The sequence below is a fragment of the Callorhinchus milii genome, unplaced genomic scaffold (genome assembly GCF_018977255.1).
Source record: "Callorhinchus milii isolate IMCB2004 unplaced genomic scaffold, IMCB_Cmil_1.0 Scaffold619, whole genome shotgun sequence".
Lineage (NCBI taxonomy): Eukaryota > Metazoa > Chordata > Chondrichthyes > Chimaeriformes > Callorhinchidae > Callorhinchus > Callorhinchus milii.
Window position 1 is genome coordinate 25,273 of NW_024705360.1, and position 24,728 is coordinate 50,000.

Below are 24,728 nucleotides of genomic sequence, written 5' to 3' on the forward strand. Positions count from 1 at the left end.
CGAAGGTAAAATGTGAAGATGAAGATTAAACTGCAAAATCGGACCTTCACATTGATGGAGGCAACGTGAAGCAGGAGGAGAATTCTGACTGTGAGGCAGAGCGAGGCAACTCCCAGCAGGTTGTGGAGGTGGAGGTGTGGGTGGACTTCCTCCGAGACAACACAAAGTAAAATGGAGACCCGGCAGATGTATAAGCCTGAGACGATGTCGCTCCAATAGATGCACCATTGTCACTGGCCTTTAATGACAATAATGTGAAGTTGAACACTCAGTTCCTAGGTTCAACCTGCAGAGTAAGAGTGAGCGGTCAGTCTTTGTGTTTTCTGTGAGTTGGGTAGATCCCTGTGTTACGATCGAAACTTTCTGATCTACTATTATTTTTGCTACCAACATGACTTTACTGAAAGAACCAAAGAGTATGTGAACAAGAGCCTGTCAGTAGGGGGACGATGATGTTTCATGTCAGTTGTGTAATTTGTCGGTAATGTTGAGAATTTGCTACATTTTGACTCGAGACGCAAGCATGCAATGGCCTACTCGTTTTGAATGACACAATAGTATGTTTTACATCCACTGTTAAGCAGACGGTGCATAATTATTTGAAATAGCTTAACCTGGTGCAGTATATTTCACTGCAGTAATTACATTGTTAAAATGTAAAATGTCTTGTCAATAATTTAGAATGAACACTGATTTTGTGTACATGCAACATTTTATTTATAAGGGTCAAACATTGAATAAGTGATGTTAGGACAAAGTTTGTGTTTTTGGAAGTAACCTGTACAGATCACTCAGGTGAGACCCGTTGTTCTTGTGATACAGGTCAAAGGGTAGTATCCACACATGCCCGTTTGCTTTTAAATAAATGTGTGCATCTTTTGATTGAAAGCTTTCGTGACTGCAGTGAACTATTTGTCTTTTGTCAACGTGACAGAATCCTGTGTTGGGATCTTGAGAGATGATGATAGCTGGGGAGGCTTTCATTCAGCCATAGATCAATCACGGCTGACAATGGTCATTCCATTTACGAGACTTTACCCGGTGTAAGAGGCCGGAGTATACCCAAATGCCGTAGTATACCCACAGGCCGTAGTATACCCACAGGTGTAGTATACCCGGGGTCTAAACGGCCTAGGCGAGATTATAGCCGGGAATATTATTGGCTAGGCCAAATGATGCCCCTCTAGACCAAATCATACCCCCGTGATAGTAATGGCGTTAGAGCGATATACACGTGAATTACTAAATTTTTCCAACATTTTATTTTAAACTGTAAACACATCGACTTTGACTGCTTCAACCAGAAAAAAACTTTAATAATAACCCCTGAACCCTAAAAATGCTTCAATTGATCAAATTTAGATTCTTACTTCCACGCGTACGCGTTTTAGATATCGATTGAAGTTCGTTGTCGCCTGTTCTCTGTCTGGATAATTGCCTGTGAACTTTCACATGGGCATAGTCTGGCCAGGAGCGGTATGGTCTGGCCCAGTCGAGTTTAAACCCCCGGGGGGTCTAGTTTAGCCTTGGAGACTTCATCCCCCCCCCCCCCCCGGGTATACTCCAAATATACAGCAGCAGGCGTCGCCATGGTCTGGATCGAACCCACGACCTCCTGCGCACCAGGTGAGGTAGTCAACATCTCATAGCCACCGTGATGAGAGAAACACCGCAAACTCCAAGTATACAGCAGCAGGCATCATCAGGGTCGTGATGGAACTCACGACCTCCTGTACACCCGGCGAGGTAGTTAACATCTCCTAGCCACCGTGATGATGAGAGAGAGACACGCAAACCGTGGAGGTGTGGGCCCGTCCAGAGGGCGGTCAACGCAGCCCCGCAGTCATCGCCGGTGAGCCGCGCTCCAACCCCCATCCACCACCACCACTTCGCTTCCACACGTACACACACACGTACACACACACGTACACGTACACACACACGTACGTACACACACACACGCGTACACACACGTGCACACACACACGTGCAAACACACGTGCACACACACACGTGCAAACACACGTGCACACACACGTGCACACACACACGTGCAAACACACGTGCACACACACACACGTGTGTACACACACACACGTACACACACGTGCACACACACGCGCGTGTGTACACACACGTACACACACACACACACGTGTGTACACACACGTACGTACACACACGTGTGTACACACACACGTGTGTACACACACACGTACGTACACACACGTGTGTACACACGTACACACACGTGTGTGTACACACACACACGTGCACACACACACGTACACACACGCGCGTGCGCGGGGGATTAGGCTCTCTTGGTGGGGTTCAAGTCTGAAAAAATTGCCGTGCGGCATGTCCCAAGCCCCGCGGTGGGAATAGGCTATTCCGTTTTCCCGTCCGTCAACTTTAAATTAGTTTAATTAGCGATTTCATGCCATTCTTATTTTAATCATTTACTTTTTGTTCGAGCTCGACCGTACCAAGTGACGCCAATTGCGTGGACCCTGCCAAGTGATACGCGTTTAACATGCAGGACACACACACATAACGCTGCGGATTTTTCTTCACAGTCTCATGTCCTCTTCACCCCCCCCCCCCAACGCAATGCGTCCAGTTTATACTACAGAGTCCCTAGATAATAATACTAGAGTGCTTAGATACCATTATTCTTGCACGGGTGGGGGGATGGGTGTGGGGGTAGTGGCCCAGCCCCCAGCCTGCCAGCGTGCTGCCTCCCCTGCCTCGGCAATGTAGGCCAGGACGAGGGCTCCTCACGGGACTAGGCCTCACCAAGCCTATGTTAAGTACAAATTGCCTTGCTTCTGACGCTAACAACTCAGGTTCATTGTTTACTATTATTAAGCTAATTGGTTGCAACATATTACAATAATTACGTTTGTGTGCACATAAGAACTCTGGTTCATTGTTTACTATTATTAAACTAATTGGTTGCCAGATATTACAATAATAATGTTTGTGTGCAGATAACAACTCAGGTTCATTGTTTACTATTATCAAACATAAGTTGACAGATTTTACAATCATAATGTTTGCACAAAACATATTTTTAAATCCTTTATATTAAGTTCGCATGCTTGCGTGCTTGCTTGCTTGCTTACGACCGTGCAAATCTTTCGGTCGTTTTTTAACCCACTTCCCGTGATCCAATCGAGCTGACATTTTCCACACAGACTCGTTGTGCCAGACAATTAATGTTCGTGAAAAAAAATTCCCAAAATTTACACTTTTTAGGCAAAAAAATTATTTTACATATATTCAAATAGAACTCATTCTTGGCTTTGGCTGAACGTCACAGTATAAGAGCCCAGAGCGTAACCCCTCCACAGGCCGTGGCGGAGTAGCGCAGTTGGTAGCGCCCTTGCTTCCCATGCCAAAGGTCGCGGGATCGATCCCCGCGTCCTCCACAGGCGAATATATTTTTAAATCCTTTATATTAAGTTCGCTGCCACGCATATAAAGGATTTATAGTGAAAAACTTTGTTTTTACGGGTTATACTTCTTTAAATCCTTTATATTAAGTTCGCTTGCTTGCTGCTTGCTTGCTTACGACCGTGCAAATCTTTCGGTCGTTTTTTAACCCACTTCCCGTGATCCAATCGAGCTGACATTTTGCACACAGACTCGTTGTGCGTGACAATTAATTTTCGTGAATTTTTTCCAAAATGTTACACTTTTTAGGAAAAAATTATATGTAATTACCAATTGCTTAATGGTGGCAAGCAATCATCTGACCCATAGGTGGCAGCCATCTCAAGCCAGAGGACGAGAGGACTCTAGCCGCCACGCATATAAAGGATTTATAGTGAAAAACTTTGTTTTTACGGGTTAATTTTTTATTGGTTGGTTGCTAAATATTCCCTTTCTCAGCTGTGCTTTTATGACGCTGCGACCGGTGTTACTGCCAGTCTTTCATGTGGCCTGCTGCCTGCTGATTCATTAACGTCAGTGCACTGCCACTATTATCTACACTGCTAATTTTCCTTGTTACCATTATGAGTTTATGCCAGTCTATAATCTGTTGCCTGCTTCTTTACCTCACTCAGTGTACTGCCAGCCTTTCATGTCGACTGTATTCTGCTTTTTCAGCTGCTGCCCGTATTGCCAGGTTATTATGTCGACTGTAGCAATGCTTATGTCATTGAGTCGGCGTACTGCCAGTCTATCATCTAGACTGTAGCCTGCTTCTCAACTTACCTGTGCGTACTGCTGCTCTTTAATTTACAATTATTTCTGCTTATTTCTTCTATGCATTTCTATTGTTTTGATTGCTCACCTCACGCTATTTACTCATACGTAGTACTGCGATACTGATAGCTGTGCCATCATCAGGGATTACTGTGCACGGCGATGTGTGTGTGAGTCCATGTGTGTGTGTGTGTTTGAGTCCATATGTGTGTGCGTGTAGGGCCTTGCGTGTGTTTAAGTCCGTGTGTGTCTGTCTTTTTCGAATGGACAATGCCCGATGTGTGTGTGTGTACGTCAAAGTGTTTGTGTGTGTACGTGTCAGTCCATTTGTGTGCGTATCAGTCGCTGTGTGTGTGTTAGTCCATGTGTGTGTGTTAGTCCATGTGTGTGCTTTATTGACCTGGTTAAGGCCTATGATGCCCTCAGTAGGCCTGGGCTCTGGGTTGTTTTTCATGCTTTCCGAGTCCCTGACCCACTGCTCACGATCCTTAAGGACCTTCATGATGGTGAGCGGCCCCACATCATACTACGTGGCCGTGAGTCAGAGCCATTCCCTCTACACCTTGGGGTGCGACAGGGATGTCCTCTGGCTCCCACATTGTTTTACTTATATTTGGACCGCGCAGTTCGTGAAGCCTTCAATAGCTCTACCGAAAGAATTCCCATCTGGTACAGATACAATGGGAGGCTGATCGATGCCCGTGTGCGGTCAAGGGATGGCTCCCTATTGGTCTAGCATGTTACGTATGCCATTGATCTGCTAATTGATACTCACTCAGAGGAGAAGTTGGACGCGCTGCTGCTGAACCTGGAGCTTGCTACTAAGAGGTGGAGCCTTACCATCAGCCCCACCAAAACTAAGCACCTGCCTGGCTATTTTGTACCATCGGACAATCCACCCCACAACTCTCAATTGCTGATGGGGCAGTTGTGGAGAGAGTTGAGAGTTTCCCATACCTGGCCAGTGTGTTCAAGACCGGTTCCGGTTTCACAGCAGAGGTCTCATTGGCTGTGTTACACTGTGTGGAAGCTACCTGCTCTCTCGCTCCGCACGAAGCTTCAGGTCTTCTCGCCCACGGTCATTCCCTTCTCAATGCTTGCGAAACTTGGACCCCCCTAATGGAACATCTTCGCCGGTTAGAAACATTTAGTCTGGCCTGCCTACGATCCATCCTGGGTTTAACCAGGCTGGATTGTGTGATGAGCTCACAAATCTTTCACAGATCTGGACAAAGTCCCATGGGTGAGCTCCTACGGCAGGCAATGCTGCATTTGCTGGGCCATGTAGCCCACATGCCCAGCCACCGCATGCCTAAACAGCTTTTGTTTGGCCGGATCGAGGGGGCTAAACGGGCGTGGCACAGGCTAGAGAAGAGATGGAATGATGTGCTACATGAGGATGTGGAGCTTAGTTGACTTGTCGATGACTGATACCAGCGGTGTCAAGATCGGCCTCTGTGGAGGAGGCTCGTGAAGGACGCTACTGGGTAGTTGGAGACACTCGCCCTCCAAAAACAACGGAGGGCGGAGGAGCGACTCTCAGAACAACGAGCGGAGCGCCGGGTGGATAAAGCACGGCAAGTTGGCACAGTAGAGGGCACAGGTGGTGCATCAGCCAGTCATCTCGGTCATCTCAGTCAGTCGACACGTGGCACCTGGGTCTGCCCCGTGACCTGCCAGGCCATGTGCCCTCAAGGCGCACATGGCCTGGCACAAGCATTGTCATGACGTCAACGCCACTTAGTGGCGAATGGCGGTTGTTGGTGTGTATACGTACATGTGTGTGTGTGCGTAAGTCCATGTGTGCGTGTGTGGCTCTATGTGCGTGTGTAAGTCGATGTGTGTGCGTCGGTCCATGTGTGTGTGTGTGTAAGTCCATGTGTCTCTTAGTCGATGTGTGTGTAAGTCCATGTGTCTCTTAGTCGATGTGTCTTTGTAAGTCCATGTGTGTGTAGGTTAATGTGTGTGTTAGTCTATGTATGTGTGTGTGTGAGTCCATATGTGTGTGTAAGTCTACGTGGGTGTGTGAGTCGATGTGTGTAACTTCATGTGTATGTGCCTAAAGTCGATGTCTGTCTGTGTGAGTCCATATGTGTGTGTGCGTGTTAGTCGATGTGTGTGCGTGGGTCCATGTGTGTGTCTCTTAGTCGATATGTGTGTGTGTAAGTCCATATGTGTGCTTGGGTCGATGTATGTGTGAGTCTACGTATGTGTGTGTGTGAGAGTCCATATGTGTGTCTGTGTAAGTCGATGTCTTTGTGTGTGTGGGTCAATATCTGTGTGTGTAGGTCGATGTGTGTGTCTGTCTTTTTCGCCCGGGCAACGCCGGGTACTTACTGCTAGTTATTCATAAGAAAGGTTTTTGAGTTATATTGCGTAAGTGTTGTGTCCTGTAACTAACCGCACGGAGACGTCTGCTGGAGGCAACGCGTTTATTATAACAACTCTGAACACTCTGTGACACTACTCTGTGACACTACTGTGACACTACTGTGACACACTACTCTGTTAACACGGAGGGGTACGACTCCTTCCACTCGATAGCCTAAGGGAGAGACAGCCTCCCTCCTAGCGTTCTCTACCCACTTCGGGCTACACTACACGCCGGTCCCTTGCGACGGCGGCTAAGGGAAGGCCGGACCAACCGACCCACCCAGGGTACGGGACTCGCCCTGGACCGCTACAACCGGCTTAACGAGAGCCACGGGTGAGCGTCCCCGGGTGCCGGTCGGGTCTTCAGATCATGAGATGTCTACGAGTTTGAGTTGGTGAGTACTGGTCCCGTCTTCAGATCTTTAGATGTCTTCGAGCTTGAGTTGGTGAGTACTGGTCCCGTCTTCAGATCTTGATGTCTTCGAGTTTGAGTTGGTGAGTACTCTTCTTGGTTCTTTCGGTAAAGTCACGTAGAAGGGAAGTAATAAAATAATAAAAATAAAACATAATAAAATAAAATAATTCTCACGACGTTTCGGCTACAACGCAAGCAGCCATCTTCAGGTGAAGAATGAGACACTGCCAAGCTAGGAGCTTATATATACGCTGGGTTGGAGGTGCAAGAAGAGCGCCTTAACAAAAAGAATGTGCATATCAAGAGGAATTTAGCATATTCATGGGAAATGCGTAGGAGGTGGGCGGGGGGGTTTCAAAGTCATATTATGCCCATGCATTATGCAGGATTAGCAGCACCAAGGGAGGGTGCAGGGAGTAGCATTAACAAAGGAAAGGAATGTTAATAGTATGTAGCTGCAGTTACTAAACAACCACGTAGAAAACTAAAGTATAAACTACATAAAAAACTAAAGTATAAACTGCATAGCACCATCAGTATACTTACTATACTCTACAATAAGCTGAGTTACTAACAGCAAGTAATACATTACAATTCTACGTCGTTAAAATTATATAATATGCTTCCATCTAAACTTTATTCTCTTACATCACACGAGCATACACCGTATTATATACTGCCATAGATAAACCCAACATTAAATTATATACTGTATTGCTATAAACCACCCTATACCTTATACATTTTAATATAACACTATGTATTATTCTACCCACCCTAATGTGTATCACACTGATATATGTTAACTATACAATTACGATACTATATATTACTTGTACATTGTATTAAGCATATAAATGTTATACTATTTGGTATTATACACTGTACCATTAACCGTCGTGTCAATGGGTGAGACGTGGGAGGAAAACTTGCAGCGGAGCAAAGAATCCATTCCCTGCGGAGAATACAATGCCAGTGAGTGGAACGCGGTCTGAAAGTCACCGTAAACGTGAACACAATCAGTTAAGATCCGAAATGGTTTATTACGTCCTTCCAATGATTGCTAAGCCAGAATCCATCTTCTCGGTTAAAATTGTCTCTGTGTTTGTATATGTGGATCGCCTCATGAACGAATCTCTCATGATAGCCAGATGGCTTGCAGAGAACCTCTGTCTTGGAGAAGTCAATGTCATGTGAGCCCACTGAGTTGTAACAGTGATCTGCCACGGCTGAGGTGTTTGTCCTACCGTGTTTCAGGTCTGCTTTATGTTCACGGATGCGGTCCGAGACATGTCGTTTGGTTTCCCCAATGTAACTGCTACCACAGAGGCAACTTAGTTTGTAGACGCCAGGGTACTGTATGTCTGGAACCACATCTTTTACAGACGGGACCAGATCACGGATTTTATGTACTGTGTTGAATCGGACCTGGATCTTGTGTTTAATCAGGATTTTGGAGATCTTTTTTGTGACCCCAGCAATGTAGGGTAAGGTGATGGTCTTGAAAGGCTCCTCAACAGGATCCTTCTTGATGGTTGGAGTGATGGCTTTGCGGATTGTGTAGTCGGAGTAACCATTAGCCTTAAGAGCTTGGCGTACGTGTTTGAGTTCACTGGCAATGTGTTCCTGGTCGGAGATGCATTGGGCTCTATGGTATAGAGTCTTGATGAGGGAATTCTTCTGGGATGGATGGTGGTGGGAATCCGGTTTTAGGTAAGCATCCGTATGGGTGGCTTTCCTGTAGACAGAGTGGCTCATTGAACCATCAGGTCTCCTTTGAATTAGGACATCCAAAAAGGGTAGCTTGCCATCGTTTTCGACTTCCATGGTGAATCTGATGGCTGGGTGTATGGAATTGATGTGGTCGAGAAATTGGTCTAGAGCAGGCCGGCCATGTGGCCAGATGACAAAAGTGTCGTCTACGTACCTCTTCCATAAGGTCGGGCGTAGAGTGGCAGTCTGGATGGCGTCAGTCTCAAATTTCTCCATGAAGATGTTGGCTACAACCGGAGATAGGGGGGAACCCATTGGGGTGCCCTCAGTTTGCTTGTAGAAAGTTCCATTCCAGGTGAAGTATGTATTGGTTAAGCAGTGTCTCACCAGGGGGGTACCCCAGCATTCAGTCCTTGATGAACCAAGTCTTCAATGATTGCGATGGTGTCAGGTACAGGAACCTTGGTGAATAAGGAAACCACATCAAAACTGACAAGCAGGTCGTCTGGGGGCAGGGCAGTAACTGCAGCTACATACTATTAACATTCCTTTCCTTTGTTAATGCTACTCCCTGCACCCTCCCTTGGTGCTGCTAATCCTGCATAATGCATGGGCATAATATGACTTTGAAACCCCCCCGCCCACCTCCTACGCATTTTCCATGAATATGCTAAATTCCTCTTGATATGCACATTCTTTTTGTTAAGGCGCTCTTCTTGCACCTCCAACCCAGTGTATATATAAGCTCCTAGCTTGGCAGTGTCTCATTCTTCACCTGAAGATGGCTGCTTGCGTTGTAGCCGAAACGTCGTGAGAATTATTTTATTTTATTATGTTTTATTTTTATTATTTTATTACTTCCCTTCTACGTGACTTTACCGAAAGAACCAAGAAGATGAATCCCTGCAGTCACGAAAGCTTTAAATCGAAATTTGGTGAGTGCTGGTCCCGTCTTCAGATCATGAGATGTCTACGAGCTTGAGTTGGTGAGTACTGGTCCCGTCTTCAGATCTTGAGATGTCTTCGAGCTTGAGTTGGTGAGTACTGGTCCAGTCTTCAGATCATGAGATGTCTACGAGCTTGAGTTGGTGAGTACTGGTCCCGTCTTCAGATCATGAGATGTCTACGAGCTTGAGTTGGTGAGTACTGGTCCCATCTTCAGATCTTGAGATGTCTTCGAGCTTGAGTTGGTGAGTACTGGTCCAGTCTTCAGATCTTGAGATGTCTTCGAGCTTGAGTTGGTGAGTACTGGTCCCATCTTCAGATCTTGAGATGTCTTCGAGCTTGAGTTGGTGAGTACGGCCTCGATCGTCTGGGGTGCACGCACCCCCAGGGGATTGCTTTTCTGGAGGTGCGAGACACGAGAAGCGCACTTTTATTGGAAGGTCAAACACACATTAAGCACGTGCATGCAAGTACAAGAACTTTGTTTCATCAAAGTTGTTGATAGTATGCAGCTCCATACTATTAACATTCCTTCCCTTTATTAATGCTAACCCTACTCCCTCCCTTTGATGCTGCTAATCCTGCATAATGCACGGGCATAATATGACTTTGAACCCCTCCCACCTCCTACGCATTCCACAAGAAGTGACTAATCCCATATCTGCATTTTCCATAAATATTCTAAATTCCTCTTGATATGCAAATTCCTTTGTCAAGGCGCTCTTCCCCCTCCAACCCAGCTTAAATAGTCGCTCCAAGCATGGTGGTGCTCATTCAGACGCTGTCTTTCCGACAGACCTGTTCTTCACCTGAGGACGGCTGCTTGCGTTGTGGCCGAAACGTCGTGAGAATTGTATTTTGTTATGTTTTATTATTTCCCTTCTACGTGACTTTACCGAAAGAACCAAGAAGATGAAACCCTGTTTATTAATAATATGCATTTTTTTATGATTTGAGAACCAATGGGGGTGCAAGGCTGCAGTGAAGGTGAAGAACCGCTGCCCCACGGGGAGACCAGACCGCACCGCTGGAAGCGTCTGCCATCGCTTCACGAAGGCGGCGACACCAACCTCGCAAACCGACGCTCGCGCGCACGTTCTAGCGGTCCGCCGCGCCGGCTCGCTCACGGCACCCGGCGTCGTTGTGTCCGCAGGCCTCTTCGACGACTGCCTCTACGGCCGGCACGACAAGGGATGGTCGCTCGGCATCGTCCACGCGAAACCCTGCCGGGACGCGCCCCGGCGGCGCCGCCGCGGACGCCCGCGCCCCGACCCGCTCGCGCTTCTACTTCTCCTTGAGCGCCGACAACTCGCGCTCGGCCACGACGCTCGCATCGCCCCGGCGCTACGTCCCTGACGAGTGGACCCACCTGGCCGCCACCTACGACGGCCGGCGGCTCGACCTCTTCGTGAACGGCGCGTGGGTGGCCGGGTCTCGCGTGCCGGGCCGCGCGGGGCCGCTCTTCGCCCCAGGGGTGGCCGTCTGCAAGACGCTGGTGGCGGGTGGCGACAACGCGCGGGGCGGGCGCGCCTACCGTGGCCTCCTGAGCGGCCTGCGGCTCTGGCGGCGGGCGCTCGGCTCCGGCGAGATCCGCGCGTGGGCCGAGCGAGGGGTCCGCTCCAGCGGCGACGGCGACGCGCCCGCGGCGGAAGTCGCGGGCGGCGACGACTTCGGCGAGCTCGAGGACGGCGGCTGGTCGACGGTCGAGGGGGCACCTACCCCAGCGTCCGGTCGGTGCGGGCGAGCGGCGCGGGGACGGCGGCCGAGCCGGTGCCGGTCCCGCCGCCGTGCGGGCGGACGGCGTGCGACGACGTGCGCGTCGTCTCCAGCTACGACGGCCACTGGCCGCTGCGCGAGCCCAAGGTGGCGCGCTACCGCCTGGTCAACGTCTACGGGGCCCCCGGCGAAAACCCGACGGTCAGCCGCGAGCAGGTCGAGGAGCAGCACCGCGTGCTCAACCAGGCCTTCCAAAGGTGGGGGCGGGCGGCCCGCGTGTGTGGGGGTACCCCCTCACGTGCGTGTGTGTACGTGCGTGTACGTGCGTGTGACCGTGGGGAGCGGCGGTGTAGCGGTTAGCGCTACTCTGCGCTATGAACCCGGCGACCCGAGTTCGATTCCCGCTCACGGCCACCGCCAGTGACGATTATTTTAATCGCTCCTGGGCCTCCCCTAGGTCGACTCAGCCTCAAATGAGTACCTGGCGTGGTGTGTAAACATTGCCACTGGGGAGACAAAGGCGGCCGTGCGTGGTGCTGGCCACCCCCCCCTCGTGTGCAGTGCCAGCCTTCATAGGTGCTGCTCGCTAACAGCACTTGCACCAACAGCCTGTGAAGGCTATGCAGGGGATCTTTGTCTTGTGTGTGTGGAGCAAATTCCTGCACCATCCGACATCTCTCAAACTAATTAAATTGTCACAGGTGTGTACAAGTGCCTGACGTGGCAATGATTGTTGTTTCATTATTTTTGTGATCGCTGTCAGAATTGTTCTTCAATTTTACCAGTGAGCCGAAACAACGTCAAGAGCTTGTACACCACGTGACCACTAAATTTGTCGGACGGAGGAGAGTTTCTCGACAGAACATTTGGCCACATAATCTACGTGGCCCAACCCCAAAACAATCTATCGTGTACCGGTAATGCTGACGTTTGTTTGTGCCGCACGACCACCACCTGACTTCTGTGAACCCGCGCGCAGGTACAACATCTCCTGGGAGCTCACCGTCGTGGACGTTGTTAATGCCTCGCTGCGCCAGCGCATGATCCTGGCCAACTGCGAGCACGCCAAGGTGGGCGATGGGCACTGCGACCCCGAGTGCAGCCACCCCTTGACCGGCTACGATGGGGGTGACTGCCAGCCACCCTCCGGCCACCACCCATCGTCCTCCTCCTCCGCCGCCGTCGTCATCTTCGTCGTCGGGACACGCGGCCGATTGCGATTGGGACGCGATAGCGAACGGCGTTTGCGACCCCGAGTGCAACACGGCGGAAAACGCGTTTGACAACGGGGACTGCTGCGAGCAGACCTCTGGCAAGGTGACGGAGACCTGCTTCGATCCCGAGTCGCCCAACAGGTGCGGCGCGTGTGTGTGCGCGTGTGTGCGCGTGTGTGCGCGTGTCGCGTATAAGGTTTTTTTCAATTTTATTTGACTTTTTTTATGGAAAATACCGCAGAGGTAACGCGCGCCCGTGACCAATGCGCACGATCGCGCCGGTCGCCAGGTGTGACGCCGTTCCGAGTTGGTCGCCGAAGATCGCCACCATGTCCTGCCTTTCCCAGGATCGTCCTGCTCTCCATCTTTGAGCCTCATCATCGCAAAGTATTCACGGCTCTTGGTCGTACAGGAAGAAGTAGAATTTTTTTAATAACGATAACAGATACAATATTATTCATAATACACGTTTTTGGGTGAGATCGCATTATTTTTAAATGTGTCGCGATCTAACCCAAACACTTTATTATGAATAATATTGGTCACGAAAGCCCCTACGTGTTAAAGATACGATATTGACTTTAAGAACTAACAAATCAAATATTTAATTGCCAGTGTTACATTAATTATTCAACCGTTTTAACATGCGTGTCTTCTATTATATTTTTAATTGTCAAAAGTGATATTCGGTGTTTGTTCTAGGTTAGGAGCAGCGTTGTGGAATGACTGTCCGAGACGCGCGTTGTTTGACGAGCCGCGCGTTGTTTCTGCGTCCAACAAGGATCTACCTGGACGTGGAGGAGCTCCAGGAGATGTTGATGCTCGACGGCTCGACGCATCTCAACGTCTACTTCGCAAACTCCGCCGGCGAGGACCTGGCCGGAGTGGCCACTTGGCCCTGGGATAAGAATGCCCTCACCCACCTCGGTATGAGCCGATGTTTGTTGTTGTACGGAGTAGCACTGATGGCCTTGATCTAAGTTGTCTTGTGGTTGTTGTTGTTGTTGTTTGACTTGCATCCCACTGGGATTTTTGCACACAGTGTTGGTGTGTAACGGTGTTTTTTCTGCAATTTTTGCTGTCTTTTCTTGGATTTTCTGTTTGCACTTAGTCACATATTCACTTTAAGATGTTTTCTTGTTCATGTTTTTTGTTTGTTGCGTTTGCACCCGATTCAAGAGCCGAATGGCTCACAGGGCTACACCTAGTACATCGACTTGAACTTGACTCGCAGTCGGAGCCTATTACAGTGGTCCTGAATCCATGGGGGGTGGGTGGGGGGGGTGACCCCGGGGGGTGACTGCAGGTATTGTGGTCTATGCAAATATGACTCCTTGTAAAAAGGTGTCAGTTTTGTTGCCAGAAAGAAGGGTTAAAAACCAATTATCATGAATAAACAAATTAAGAAATGGCACCAAAACAATTAGCACAAGCAGAGAAGTTTTCACGATAAGTTAATAATCATTCACGAGACGTAACGTGAGAATGTGGACTAATTTGCAGTGCCCTCGTCCGTCCGCTGCTGAATGAATGCCTCTCCTCTCTCCACGCTTTGTCGGACATGGGGCTCGTTCACCATACAACGGGGTCTGTGCAGGTTGCGACGAAGGAGGGGGGGGGGAGTAGAGGTGTGGGTGCGAGGGACGTGTTCAGAGATCCCTTGCCCCGCGCTCGTGTTTCGCCCCGCCGGAACAGAACTCCGGTTGGGCACGGCGTGTAAAACCACCGTCTGGCTTGCGGCCCCGTGAGCGACAGAGATTGTGAGATGCGTGTGTCGTTTTGCAGGATGGCCATTCGGCTTCATTGGGATAAACAAGGGTGCTCGTTGTGTACAGTAATTAGTGCGAAAATGGTAAAACGGCACAATCCGGAATCTGATGATGTTACAATGGCTGCCTATATTTTGACGGAGATGGAATTAGTTTTTTGCTCCATCTAAATGATAAATGCCACAATTGAAGTGGCTGCAATTGTCCACGGCTTTAATCGCGTGTTTTAAAATTGGGCCTCCTGTAATTTCCGTCTGCGACGGCGCTCCATCTCGCCGTCAGTGTCTGCCACGCCGATGATTGCGTATCGATTATAATCAATCGTCGTTGTTAATCGTTGGGAACGAGCAGGTGGTGTGGTGCTCAATTCCACGTACTATGGCAAGGCCGGCCACACGCACACCATCATCCACGAGCTGGGCCACGTCCTCGGACTGTACCACGTCTTCCGGGGGGTGTCGGAGACCGAATCCTGCGACGACCCCTGTCGGGAGACCACGCCGTCGCTGGAGACGGGAGACCTGTGCGCCGACACGGCCCCCACGCCGCAGAACAAGCTGTGCCACGACCCAGAGCCTCGCAACGACACCTGCGGCCAGCGCCACTTTCAGCACACGCCATTCAACAACTACATGGGCTACGGAGGTGAGGCTACGCGCTCATTCTTGGGGTTACGTTGGGTCCGGCTTTGCCTGCAGCTCTCTCCCACCCAGTGCGGGGCCTGTAGCATATGTTATAAAGGGGCCCTAAATGAAAAAAAGCGCAAATATTAAAACACAATTTTTAACTTGCACAGTAAAGTAATTGTTTTTTTTTCGTCTACTATGCAGCCAGATAATACGACAAATCGGTAACCTTAAACACCCGGTCGTTCATAAAAGTTGAAGGCGGTATAGTACTATAGTAATAGAGCAAGTGCAGAATCACTGAACCGGAATTGATAATAGCTTGAAAGCATTTATAGCGGGAGCCCTTGAAAGTGCGAGGACCGAAGCTACTACATAGCAGCTACCCGTACCCGGCCGGGTACGGGTACGAGTAAGGAATCGAAACCCGTTTGCGACCTCCGGTGGCCACGTGCCCACCTACTGCGGTCTACGAGCGACCCCGGAATACATTCGACGAGGAGTTAAGTTCCCCTCCGTGTCCACCGTGCACGCGGCGGTTTGTCGTCCTTCCCGGCACCTCCGGTGAGCGCGGTTGGTCACGTACGGTGCGAAAGAAGTCCAACGTGCATGCGTGTGTCCCTCCGTCGGATCTGTTCGGAGAAAAAAATATCTCGCGCTCACGCGCCTAATACCAGCGGCCACTCCTCCGTGCCGTTGTAAAGTGTCCGCTCAAAAAGCAATCGGTAGTTCGCCTGTTACCCGTTGGGGTCGCGTCATCTGATGAAGCCCTTATTATAACTGCTGCTGCTGCTGTGCTTCTAAAGTGACTTCAGTCGGCCGTGTACAAAACAACGTCGTCGCGAAAGTTTTAAATCGAAATTTTACACAGCAGATGTCGGATTTCACATTTCATTTATATAAAGTTTTTTTTTTATCTTGTCAGATAAGGCCCCACCACTGAGCAATATAGCTTTTGTTTGAGAAGCGACCTGCCCACGAACGATAGCTCCAACGAAGTGGCTTGTCACGTGGATGTTGAGAGCAGCCAATTCTGCTGCTGGGTGCTGGCCATGACAAAGAAATTGGCCAAGGCGGACGAACGGTTTCAATTTCGCCGATCAAAGCCGCCCCAGGGACACGCGTCCGATAATCGCACTTGTATTCTGTTTTGGAGGGTCTGTAAACGGAGACAATATTGGGGCGCCGTCCTTGGTGTGGTGGGTAAGCAGGACTTGATAGAATCAACGCGAATGATCGATTGTGCACCACGTAAACAAAGGCTTTTTCCTTTTGTTGTTACGCAATATGGAGGCTACGTGAGATTACTTAAAACGGACTGTCCTCAAATTTTGTACAGGATACGCGGTGTTGCATACATTTGTGGTCATTTGCACACAATTGCATCCGTATATTATTGCATCGATATTTCATGTTAAAATGGTATAAATACGTAGACCGATGAGCCACCAGTCATGTTACATTTTGTGTTATGATTCATTGGAAGAAGAAGAAGAAAAACAACGCAAGGGTACGTATGAATGACCTTGCATTTCCCCCAGATGTCACGTAGAGCAATACCTGCGGTGTGAGTGCGACAATGATGTCTCTACCCTCTTCCCCCCCCCCCCACCTTCATTCTCATCAATCCTTCGCCTCGCCACCACAAACCACCACCCCGTCCCTCACCTCGTCTAAACGCCCCCGTTGTCATCACTTCCCCCACCGACCCGCTTGGAATTCCAGACGATGACTGCACCGACTCATTCACGCCGAACCAGGTGGCGCGCATGCACTGCTACCTGGACCTGGTGTACGAGGGCTGGCGCCTGGACCGCGCCCCCCCCCCCGTGCCGATGCCGCCGATCCCCGTCGCCCAGGACGAGGGCTCCCTCACCCTGCAGTGGATGCCCCCCGTCAACGGCCACGTCTTCCAGAGGTGTTCCTGCACCTCCGGTCCCCCCGCCCGCCCGCCCCAGCTCGCTTCTTTCTCTTTACATTTATGAGGCCGCGATAGAGATGGCGGAAGTGGATGCGGTGAGGCGAGAGAGAGAGACGCGCGTCGGCACAGAAGGGTAGAAGAGATGGGACGAGGGATGAGAGAGATGTGCACGAGAGGGAGAGATGAGAGAGATGTGGATGAGAGGGAGAGATGTGGTGAGATGAGAAAGATGTGGAGAGATGAGAGAGAAGAGGAAGAGATGTGGAGAGATGAGAGATGTGGACGAGGGAGATGTGGACGAGAGGGAGAGATGTGGACGAGAGGGAGAGATGTGGAGAGATGAGAGAGATGTGGACGAGAGGGAGAGATGTGGAGAGATGAGAGAGATGTGGACGAGAGGGAGAGATGTGGAGAGATGAGAGAGATGTGGCGCAAGAGATGTCGGTGTGATGAAATGAGAGTCGTGATGAGTTGGATCTAAATTCGACCCAATGCATTTGGTTCCTCCCTGCATTTTCTTGTTGTTGTTGTCATGAATCCCAGAGAGCCCTTGAGCTGCTTTGGTGCCCTGTGCCTTTGCCCACTTTGCTCGTGCCTAGCGGCGACACCAACGACTGCCCGTCCTCGCCACGGAACGCCACATTCACAAAGCGCAACGCACAACGCCGCGCCGCGCCGCCGACAGACGCAGTGGTTCTGTTTCGATTTGGGCTAGCGGGGGAAGTTGGGGGAGAAGGGGGGGGGCAGGGGAGGTGATGGGGGGGGACGGTGCCCCCCTCCATCATTTCGCCGCCAAAGAGGCAAAATGGTTCAGCCGAGAAAGCGGGCGGGGGTGGGGGGCGATTTGTGTGGTGCCTGCCGGAGGGACTGCCGATTTGTGGCCGGATAATGGGAGTTGTGGAATAAGAGCGGTGACAGCTTTAAATCCCACTTGTGGACGACGCGTTGCTCCACTGCGGGGGCCGCGCGCGTGTGCGTGGTGGCAAGTGCCTCTTGGCAGTTTGCGGGGCATTCCAAACTTTCTAATGCAACTTTGTGTGATTTGTGTGGCATCAAGTTCTGTTTTGCTCCCTCGCTGGAGTGAACGCACGAGGAAATTTTCTGATGCAATTATGGGGCAAATCCACACACACACCGCTGCTGCTGTAGCATTATCCATGCGGTGTTGGATGAGTGCTCGCTCAGGGGTATGAGCGTTGTCCTATGAATCCGGCGACCCGAGTTCGCTTCCTGGTCACAACGAATATCAGTGGGGCGAGCGGTGTCTGGATCCACCACCCCCCACCTCCCTCCAACTTCACCAATCTGATTTCCAAACGAATGCACACAAAGTGCTTGCCACAAATGAGCCGCAGTAACTTGCTTAATCTCGCCAAGGAGTATCGGCCACCGCCACCAGCACGCGAACTCCGGCCATCCTTGCAGGGGCGGCATCTGGCTCGCAATCGGACAGAGACGGGGGTCACCGCGTCGCGCTCTTTCAGATGCTCTTCTGCGGCCGTCTGGAACGCTCTTCCTTCCGATATTAGGAAGCCGCTGGAGCTGCGCACTTTTCGATGTAGATTAAATAACTCATTTTTGTTGTGCGGTTTAGTTTGTTGTCCTCCCCCGCACCTCCGATTAGCATGGGTTGGCAACGTACGGTGCGAAAGAAGTCCAACGTAAATACGTACGTAGGTGCAATTGGCACGAACCAGAGTTAGTTTTGTCAAAAATATCCCCGTGGCCGACCGGACGTGGGGGGAGGGGGGTCTTTCATCAAGCAGTGGACCGACACGCGTTAGGAAATGACGATTTCGTTTTATCCGGCAAAGTGTGTAACCCGCTGGTGCGTTCATACTCTTGTTTACTGCGATCGTTTCATGTAGCAGTGGTACCTCCGGAGACGTTTCAGGGCCACTGAAAGAAAGAAACCGGCGTGAGCTTGAACTCATGGCGAGTCCAATGGTTGGGAAATGAGTGCAATTGTCCGCCCCACCTCTCCCCCTGTGTTTTATTTAGATTAATTAGACAAAGTTAATCGAATGTTTGAATAATGTTTACTATGAATGTACGGCCCGATTTAAATGTTTTAATTTTGGGACCCCCCCCCCACACCTCCGCCACCCCTCTCCACCGGCCCCTCCACATCCCCTTTGAAAAGTTTCTAGATCCTGCTGCCTCGCTTTGAAGCAAAGCTTCCGTGCCTGAAAGCTAATGCCAGTGGTGCGCACGCGTACGTCGTGAACTTTGTTCACGACGTACGCAGCCGACCGTGGTGCAGGAAAAAGTCGGAGGCGCGGGGAGCCGTGCGATTCAAAGGAGTTCTTGGATAGGACCCCCCCCCCCCGTTCATGAAAACAAAACAATTTGGCGCTAAGCGGGAACTGGCTCTCTGCTCGGTGTCTCGTGGTCACGCCATTGAGCTGCGGGGGTCTTCGTTGCCCCGTTGTTTCGCGGACAATCCCTGCGCGGTCGCTGCCCGCATTCTGTTCCGTGAGAAGTGGCGTGTTTTTTTGTGTGTGTGTCTGTGTGTGTGTCTGTGTGTGTGTCTGTGTGTGTGTCTGTGTGTGTCTTTGTTTGTCTGTGTTTGTGTGTGTTGTGTGTGTGTGTGTTTGTCTTTGTGTGTGTGTGTGTCTGTGTGTGTGTGTATGTGTGTCTTCGGCCGTGTTGTAAACATTTAGGCTTGCCTGCCTACGATCCATCCTGGGTTTAACCAGGCTGGATTGTGTGAGGAGCTCACAAATCCTTGAAAGATCTGGTCAAAGTCCCATCGGTGAGCTCCTCCGGCAGGCAAGGCTGCGTTGGCTGGGTCATGTAGCCCGCATGCCCAGCCACCGCATGCCTAAACAGCTTTTGTTCGGCCGGATCGAGGGGGCTAAACGGGCGCGGCACGGGCTAGAGAAGAGATGGAGTGATGTGGTACAGGAGGACGTGGAGCTGAGTGGACTTGCCGATGACTGGTACCAGCGGTGTCAAGATCGGCCTCTGTGGAGGAGGCTCGTGAAGGACGCTACTGGGCAGTTGGAGGCAGTCGCCCTCCAACAACAACGGAGGGCGGAGGAGCGACGCTCACAACAACGAGCGGAGCGCCGGGTGGCTAAAGCACAGCAAGTTGGCACAGTAGGGGCACAGGTGGTGCATCAGCCAGTCATCTCGGTCATCTCAGTCAGTCGACCCGTGGCACCTGGGTCTGCCCCGTGACCTCCTGCCAGCGGGCGTTCGACACTTCACGTGGCCTCAAGGTGCACATGGCCTGGCACAAGCGTCGTGGTGACGTCACCGCCACTTAGTGGCGAATGGCGGTTGTTGTTGTTGTGTGTGGTGTGTCTGTGTGTGTGTGTGTTTCTGTGTGTGTGTGCGCGGAATGGGGAGCGAGAGAGAGAGGCACCGAACCGCCGGTGGAACTTTGTCGTCGTTGTCGGCGTGCCGCTGAGCGAGCTGAGAGCCCGCGGCGCCGTTCTAGTCCATGTCGGCGTGTTGCAGATGGAGCGTGTGAGCGGTGTCTTTCGACCGTCGACCCTCCCCAGAGAAGCGGGATCTGCGTGCGACCTCTGCGGAGAGGACGGGCGTCTCGCGCAGTTCGCCCACTCCGCCTCGTCCCCGGTGCCTTCAACCCCTCGGGACACTGGAGCCCGAAGGAAGCGGAGGGTAGGAGACGCTCACGCTCGCACACGCGTTAGCACGCACGCACGCACACGTGAGTGCGCGTACAAGAACAGGCACGCTCGCGTGCCGTTTGGCTCCAACCCCCCGCCCCCCTCCCACCACAATCACCAGACACGTCTTTGCAGGGGTGTTCTTGCACGCTCACCTTGGCACGGTTTGTCCAGTGGTGGTGGTTCCCTATTGGGGGGGGGGGGCTATAATTTAGGGGGGTGATGGGGGGGTACCCCCCAATTTGTCAACTCCTAGTGAGATGGCAGACTTGGGGAGACAAAGGCGGTCGGGCGTGGTGCCTTCATTAGGTGCCACTCGCTAACGGCACTTGCCAAAGTAGCTCGTCCCGACAAGTCTGTTAACGCTATGTAAGGTGGGGGGGGGGGTGGAGATCTTTCTTCTTGTGTAACGAGAGATACGCATGCGTGGCAAGGAGACGCATGGATGTTCTCGGCAGCACCTGCGATCATCGCTTCTGTGATCGTCACACGCAGGGCCCCAGCGGCAGGAGATGGGGAAAGAAAACTCGCACGAGATTTGTTCCACAGACTCTATATCCCTCTTCCTAGAACTGTTTACAACAATTTTAATTTGACCAGGTTAAAGTCCACTGAGCTATTAGCCACAAATGAAAGCTCAACGAAGTGGCTCACGTGGAAATGTATTTGTAGCCAAATAGTCTGAACGCCGTGATGTCGATTCTAAATGTGGAGGGGGAAATCGGAGGACCCGGAGAAATATCCACTTGACCACGGGGAGAGAGAGAGAGAGACATGCCACCCCCAAATATACAGCAGCAGCAGGCATCAGGGTCGTCGGGGTCGAACTCACAACCTCCTATAGTCATCGGTGTTTACCCTTTCAACTGGTACAACAACTGACACCTTTATACAAGGCATCATGTTTGCAATAACCACAACACAAGCAGTCAAAATGCAAACAAAAAGAACAACTCTGATGATGATATGCACTGTCCTTGAAGTTGATTGCTCCACACCCGAGACAGCTTTTCTTAGAGCCTAGTCTCCATTGGTGTTGGGCCAGATGACGCCAAAAGGCCTTTTCTTTTTGTTTGCATTTTGACTGCTTGTGTTGTGGTTATTGCAAACATGATGCCTTGTATAAAGGTGTCAGTTGTTGTACCAGTTGAAAGGGTAAAAACCTATCACTATATTTTGCCACTGGTAGTGTAATCACAACCTCCTGTATACCAGGCGAGGTAGTTAACACCTCGCCATCGTGAAGCCAGTATCTCACTCCCTCTCTCTCTCTCCAGATGGGGACTGTAGATTGTCATGCGTGTCCGAACTCCCGCAGAATGTTTCAATGTGACCACGGCTGGAGCTCACCAGGGTTTCATGCAGGGGGATGATGGGCTGAGTCAACAGCAGGATTCTGACTCGCACTTTCTATTGCGAGCCACTCGCCGCGCCCTACCACTGAACCACACCTGACCGGTGTAGCGCATATTGCACGTAGGCGAAAGCAGATCATATCCTTACCCGGTAAAATAAATAAAGAACTAGTTTTACCGTCTATTTTTATATCGCATCATCATCACCGTAGCTCGGTCTGTGCCCGGCATGTAACATTTGTCGTTCCGAGTTCGTTCGACGTAGAGTAGTCGACCGCGGCCGTCACGCTCCACCAAAGCCGGCGCTCACTCCCCGCGGCGTGTGGCGCTTGGCGACAGGTCCCCCGGACGTGGAGAGGCCGTGCGAGTCCAGCCTGCGCTCCTGGAGCCCCGAGCTGCGCTCCGGGCAGCGGCGCACGCCGGCGGCGAGGTGCCCCCAGCCGTCCGGCTGCGTCCTGGAGCTCTCCTTCAGCCTGCCCAGCCTCCCCGAGCTCCTCAGCATCTGGGTCACCTACATCTTCCTGCACAACTCCCACCCCATCAAGGACCTGGTCATCCTCACGGCCGACGGGAGGAACGAGGTACGGCCCGTTCCCGCCCGCGTCGATCACAACGACGACCTCCCCCCCCCCCCCCAGGTGTTGGGGTTGTGCCACGCGTCGTTTGGGTGTGACGAGTCCCCATGGCGGTGAACGGAATAGTGTCGTCCGCACGAGTGGGCGCTCGACACCGAAGCTTGCGATGAGGCGGCCGAGCGGGAAGTGTAGGCCGTGAACAGCAGAGGGGGGACTGAGGACGGAGCCCTGGGGGACGTCACGTGGCGGAGCCCTGGGGGACGCCACGTGGCGCTTTTGTTTCAGGAGATGTGGACGAGCCCCCACCCTAACTGAGGATTGCCCGATCAGAAAGGTAGGACAGCGTCCACTTGAGTGCTGAGCCACATATACCTGAAGTCTGTCTTCAGGAGGGAGGTAAGGAGCGGGTGATTGACGGTGTCAAAGGGCGATGAAATGTCCAGACTTACAAGAGCAGCGATGGAGTCGATAAGCATTCAAATGCCATCGAGGACTCTGGCGAGTGTCGTTTCTGTTGAGTAGTTTGACGGTGAGCTGACTGGGAGGAGAGCACTAGTTTGGGGGAGGAGGTGACGTGGGGTTTGAGCTGGGCCAGGGCGATACGTCTTTCAAGGAGTTTAGAGAGGTTCGAGAGATTAGTGATGGGACGATAGCTGGACGGGTCATCCGGGTCGAGACTTGGTTTCTTTAACGGGGGGGAAATCGGGCCAGATTTGAGGTTGGACGGAAAAGACCCCGTAGAGAAGGAGGCATTTGCGATGTTCCTGATCATGATGGCGAGTTCCGGAGCACATCGCTTGAACAAGGAACCTGGAGAACGTCGAGTGAAGATGACTTCACGTGAAGTGATTGAATCAAAGAGAGAAAACGTCTTTTGAAGACACCGCCTTGAACGTGGTTAGAAAGGTGTCTGGGTGAGTACTTACAACTTCAGTTACTCCCGCAATGTGTACGGTATCTTGATCGTTTTAATTACTTGGGCAGTTTCAATGCTCTTGTTATTTGATTTGCTTTTGGTATTCAATGCACCGTTCGGCGTGGAGTTTGTACATTCTCTCCCCCTGTTCAGTGTGGGTTTCCTCTGAGTTCTCCCACGATCATTCCACAGCTAAACAAACACACCGTGTCACTGGCATTGGTCAAACATCCCAATGCTGAAAGCTGCCGGCAACTTACTCATTCGTGGGGCTGCATGTGGGCATCGGCCGCAACCACGATAAAACCTGGCAGGACCCTCTTCAAACAGTCTTGGGACTAAATTTTGATTTAAAGCTTTTCGTGACTGCAGGGATTCATCTTCTTGGTTCTTTCGGTAAAGTCACGTAGAAGGGAAGTAATAAAATAATAAAAAATAATAAAAATAAAACATAATAAAATTATTCTCACGACGTTTCGGCCACAACGCAAGCAGCCGTCCTCAGGTGAAAACCAGGTCCGTCGAGGCGACAGAGTCTGAATGAAACAGCACACGAGCTTGGAGCATATATATAAGCTGGGCGCATTGACAAAGGAATTTGCATATTAAGAGGAATTTAGCATATTTATGGGAAATGCAGGAATGTGATTAGTACTGCATATGCATGTGCATTATGCAGGATTAACAGCATTCATTGGCAAGCAAGCGCAGAAAAAATAATTACTAATCACACTCCGAGGTGTGTCATTTATACACTCCTCGGCAAGTACTCGCGTGGACTGTATGACAGATTTAAATTACACGTAACGGCATGGCGGGTGCGGATACCTGATGCACAAATGGAAACTTTTAAATATCTGGAGTCACGTGCGACTGGTCATCCAGAACAGAGACCGTACAACGCGTAGCGATGCAATTGCGCATCCGCAAATACGAAGAAGGCACCGCGGCGATGCACTCCGCCGCTCCTCGCGCAGTTGTCTGGCCCGACCACCCGCACGTGTGAGATTGTCGTCGTTGCTCCGCGTCGACACCCGCCGAACGAGAGAGGAAGATTACACGTCGTCGCCACGAGATGCCGCCTCGCTTCCGCAACTCTATCCTGACCCACCCCCACCACCACCCCCACCCCCACCACCACCCCCACCCACCACCACCACCACCCCACCACCACCACACCCCCACCACCACCCACCACCCCCACCACCACCACCACCACCCCACCACCACCACCACCCACCACCACCACACCACCACCACCACCACCCCACCACCCACCACCACCACCACCCCACCACCACCACCACCCACCCCACCACCACCACCACACCCACCACCAC

The 24,728-nt window shown here is 51.3% G+C and overlaps 1 protein-coding gene across 1 annotated transcript in view; it reads left to right on the plus strand.

The window, feature by feature from the left end:
* Window positions 1-1,589: 1,589 nt before the first annotated feature.
* Window positions 1,590-24,728, plus strand: part of LOC121852241 (pappalysin-1-like) — a gene marked incomplete at its 3' end in the record, with an annotated part of 24,572 nt that continues 1,433 nt past the window's right edge. Inside the window, 13 exon segments of the mRNA XM_042346329.1 lie at window positions 1,590-1,626; window positions 1,781-1,852; window positions 10,812-10,866; window positions 10,904-11,353; window positions 11,404-11,631; window positions 12,354-12,514; window positions 12,576-12,729; window positions 13,370-13,515; window positions 14,709-15,002; window positions 16,709-16,901; window positions 20,414-20,496; window positions 20,499-20,534; window positions 22,237-22,478. Coding sequence (XP_042202263.1) covers window positions 1,590-1,626; window positions 1,781-1,852; window positions 10,812-10,866; window positions 10,904-11,353; window positions 11,404-11,631; window positions 12,354-12,514; window positions 12,576-12,729; window positions 13,370-13,515; window positions 14,709-15,002; window positions 16,709-16,901; window positions 20,414-20,496; window positions 20,499-20,534; window positions 22,237-22,478 — 2,151 coding nt within the window.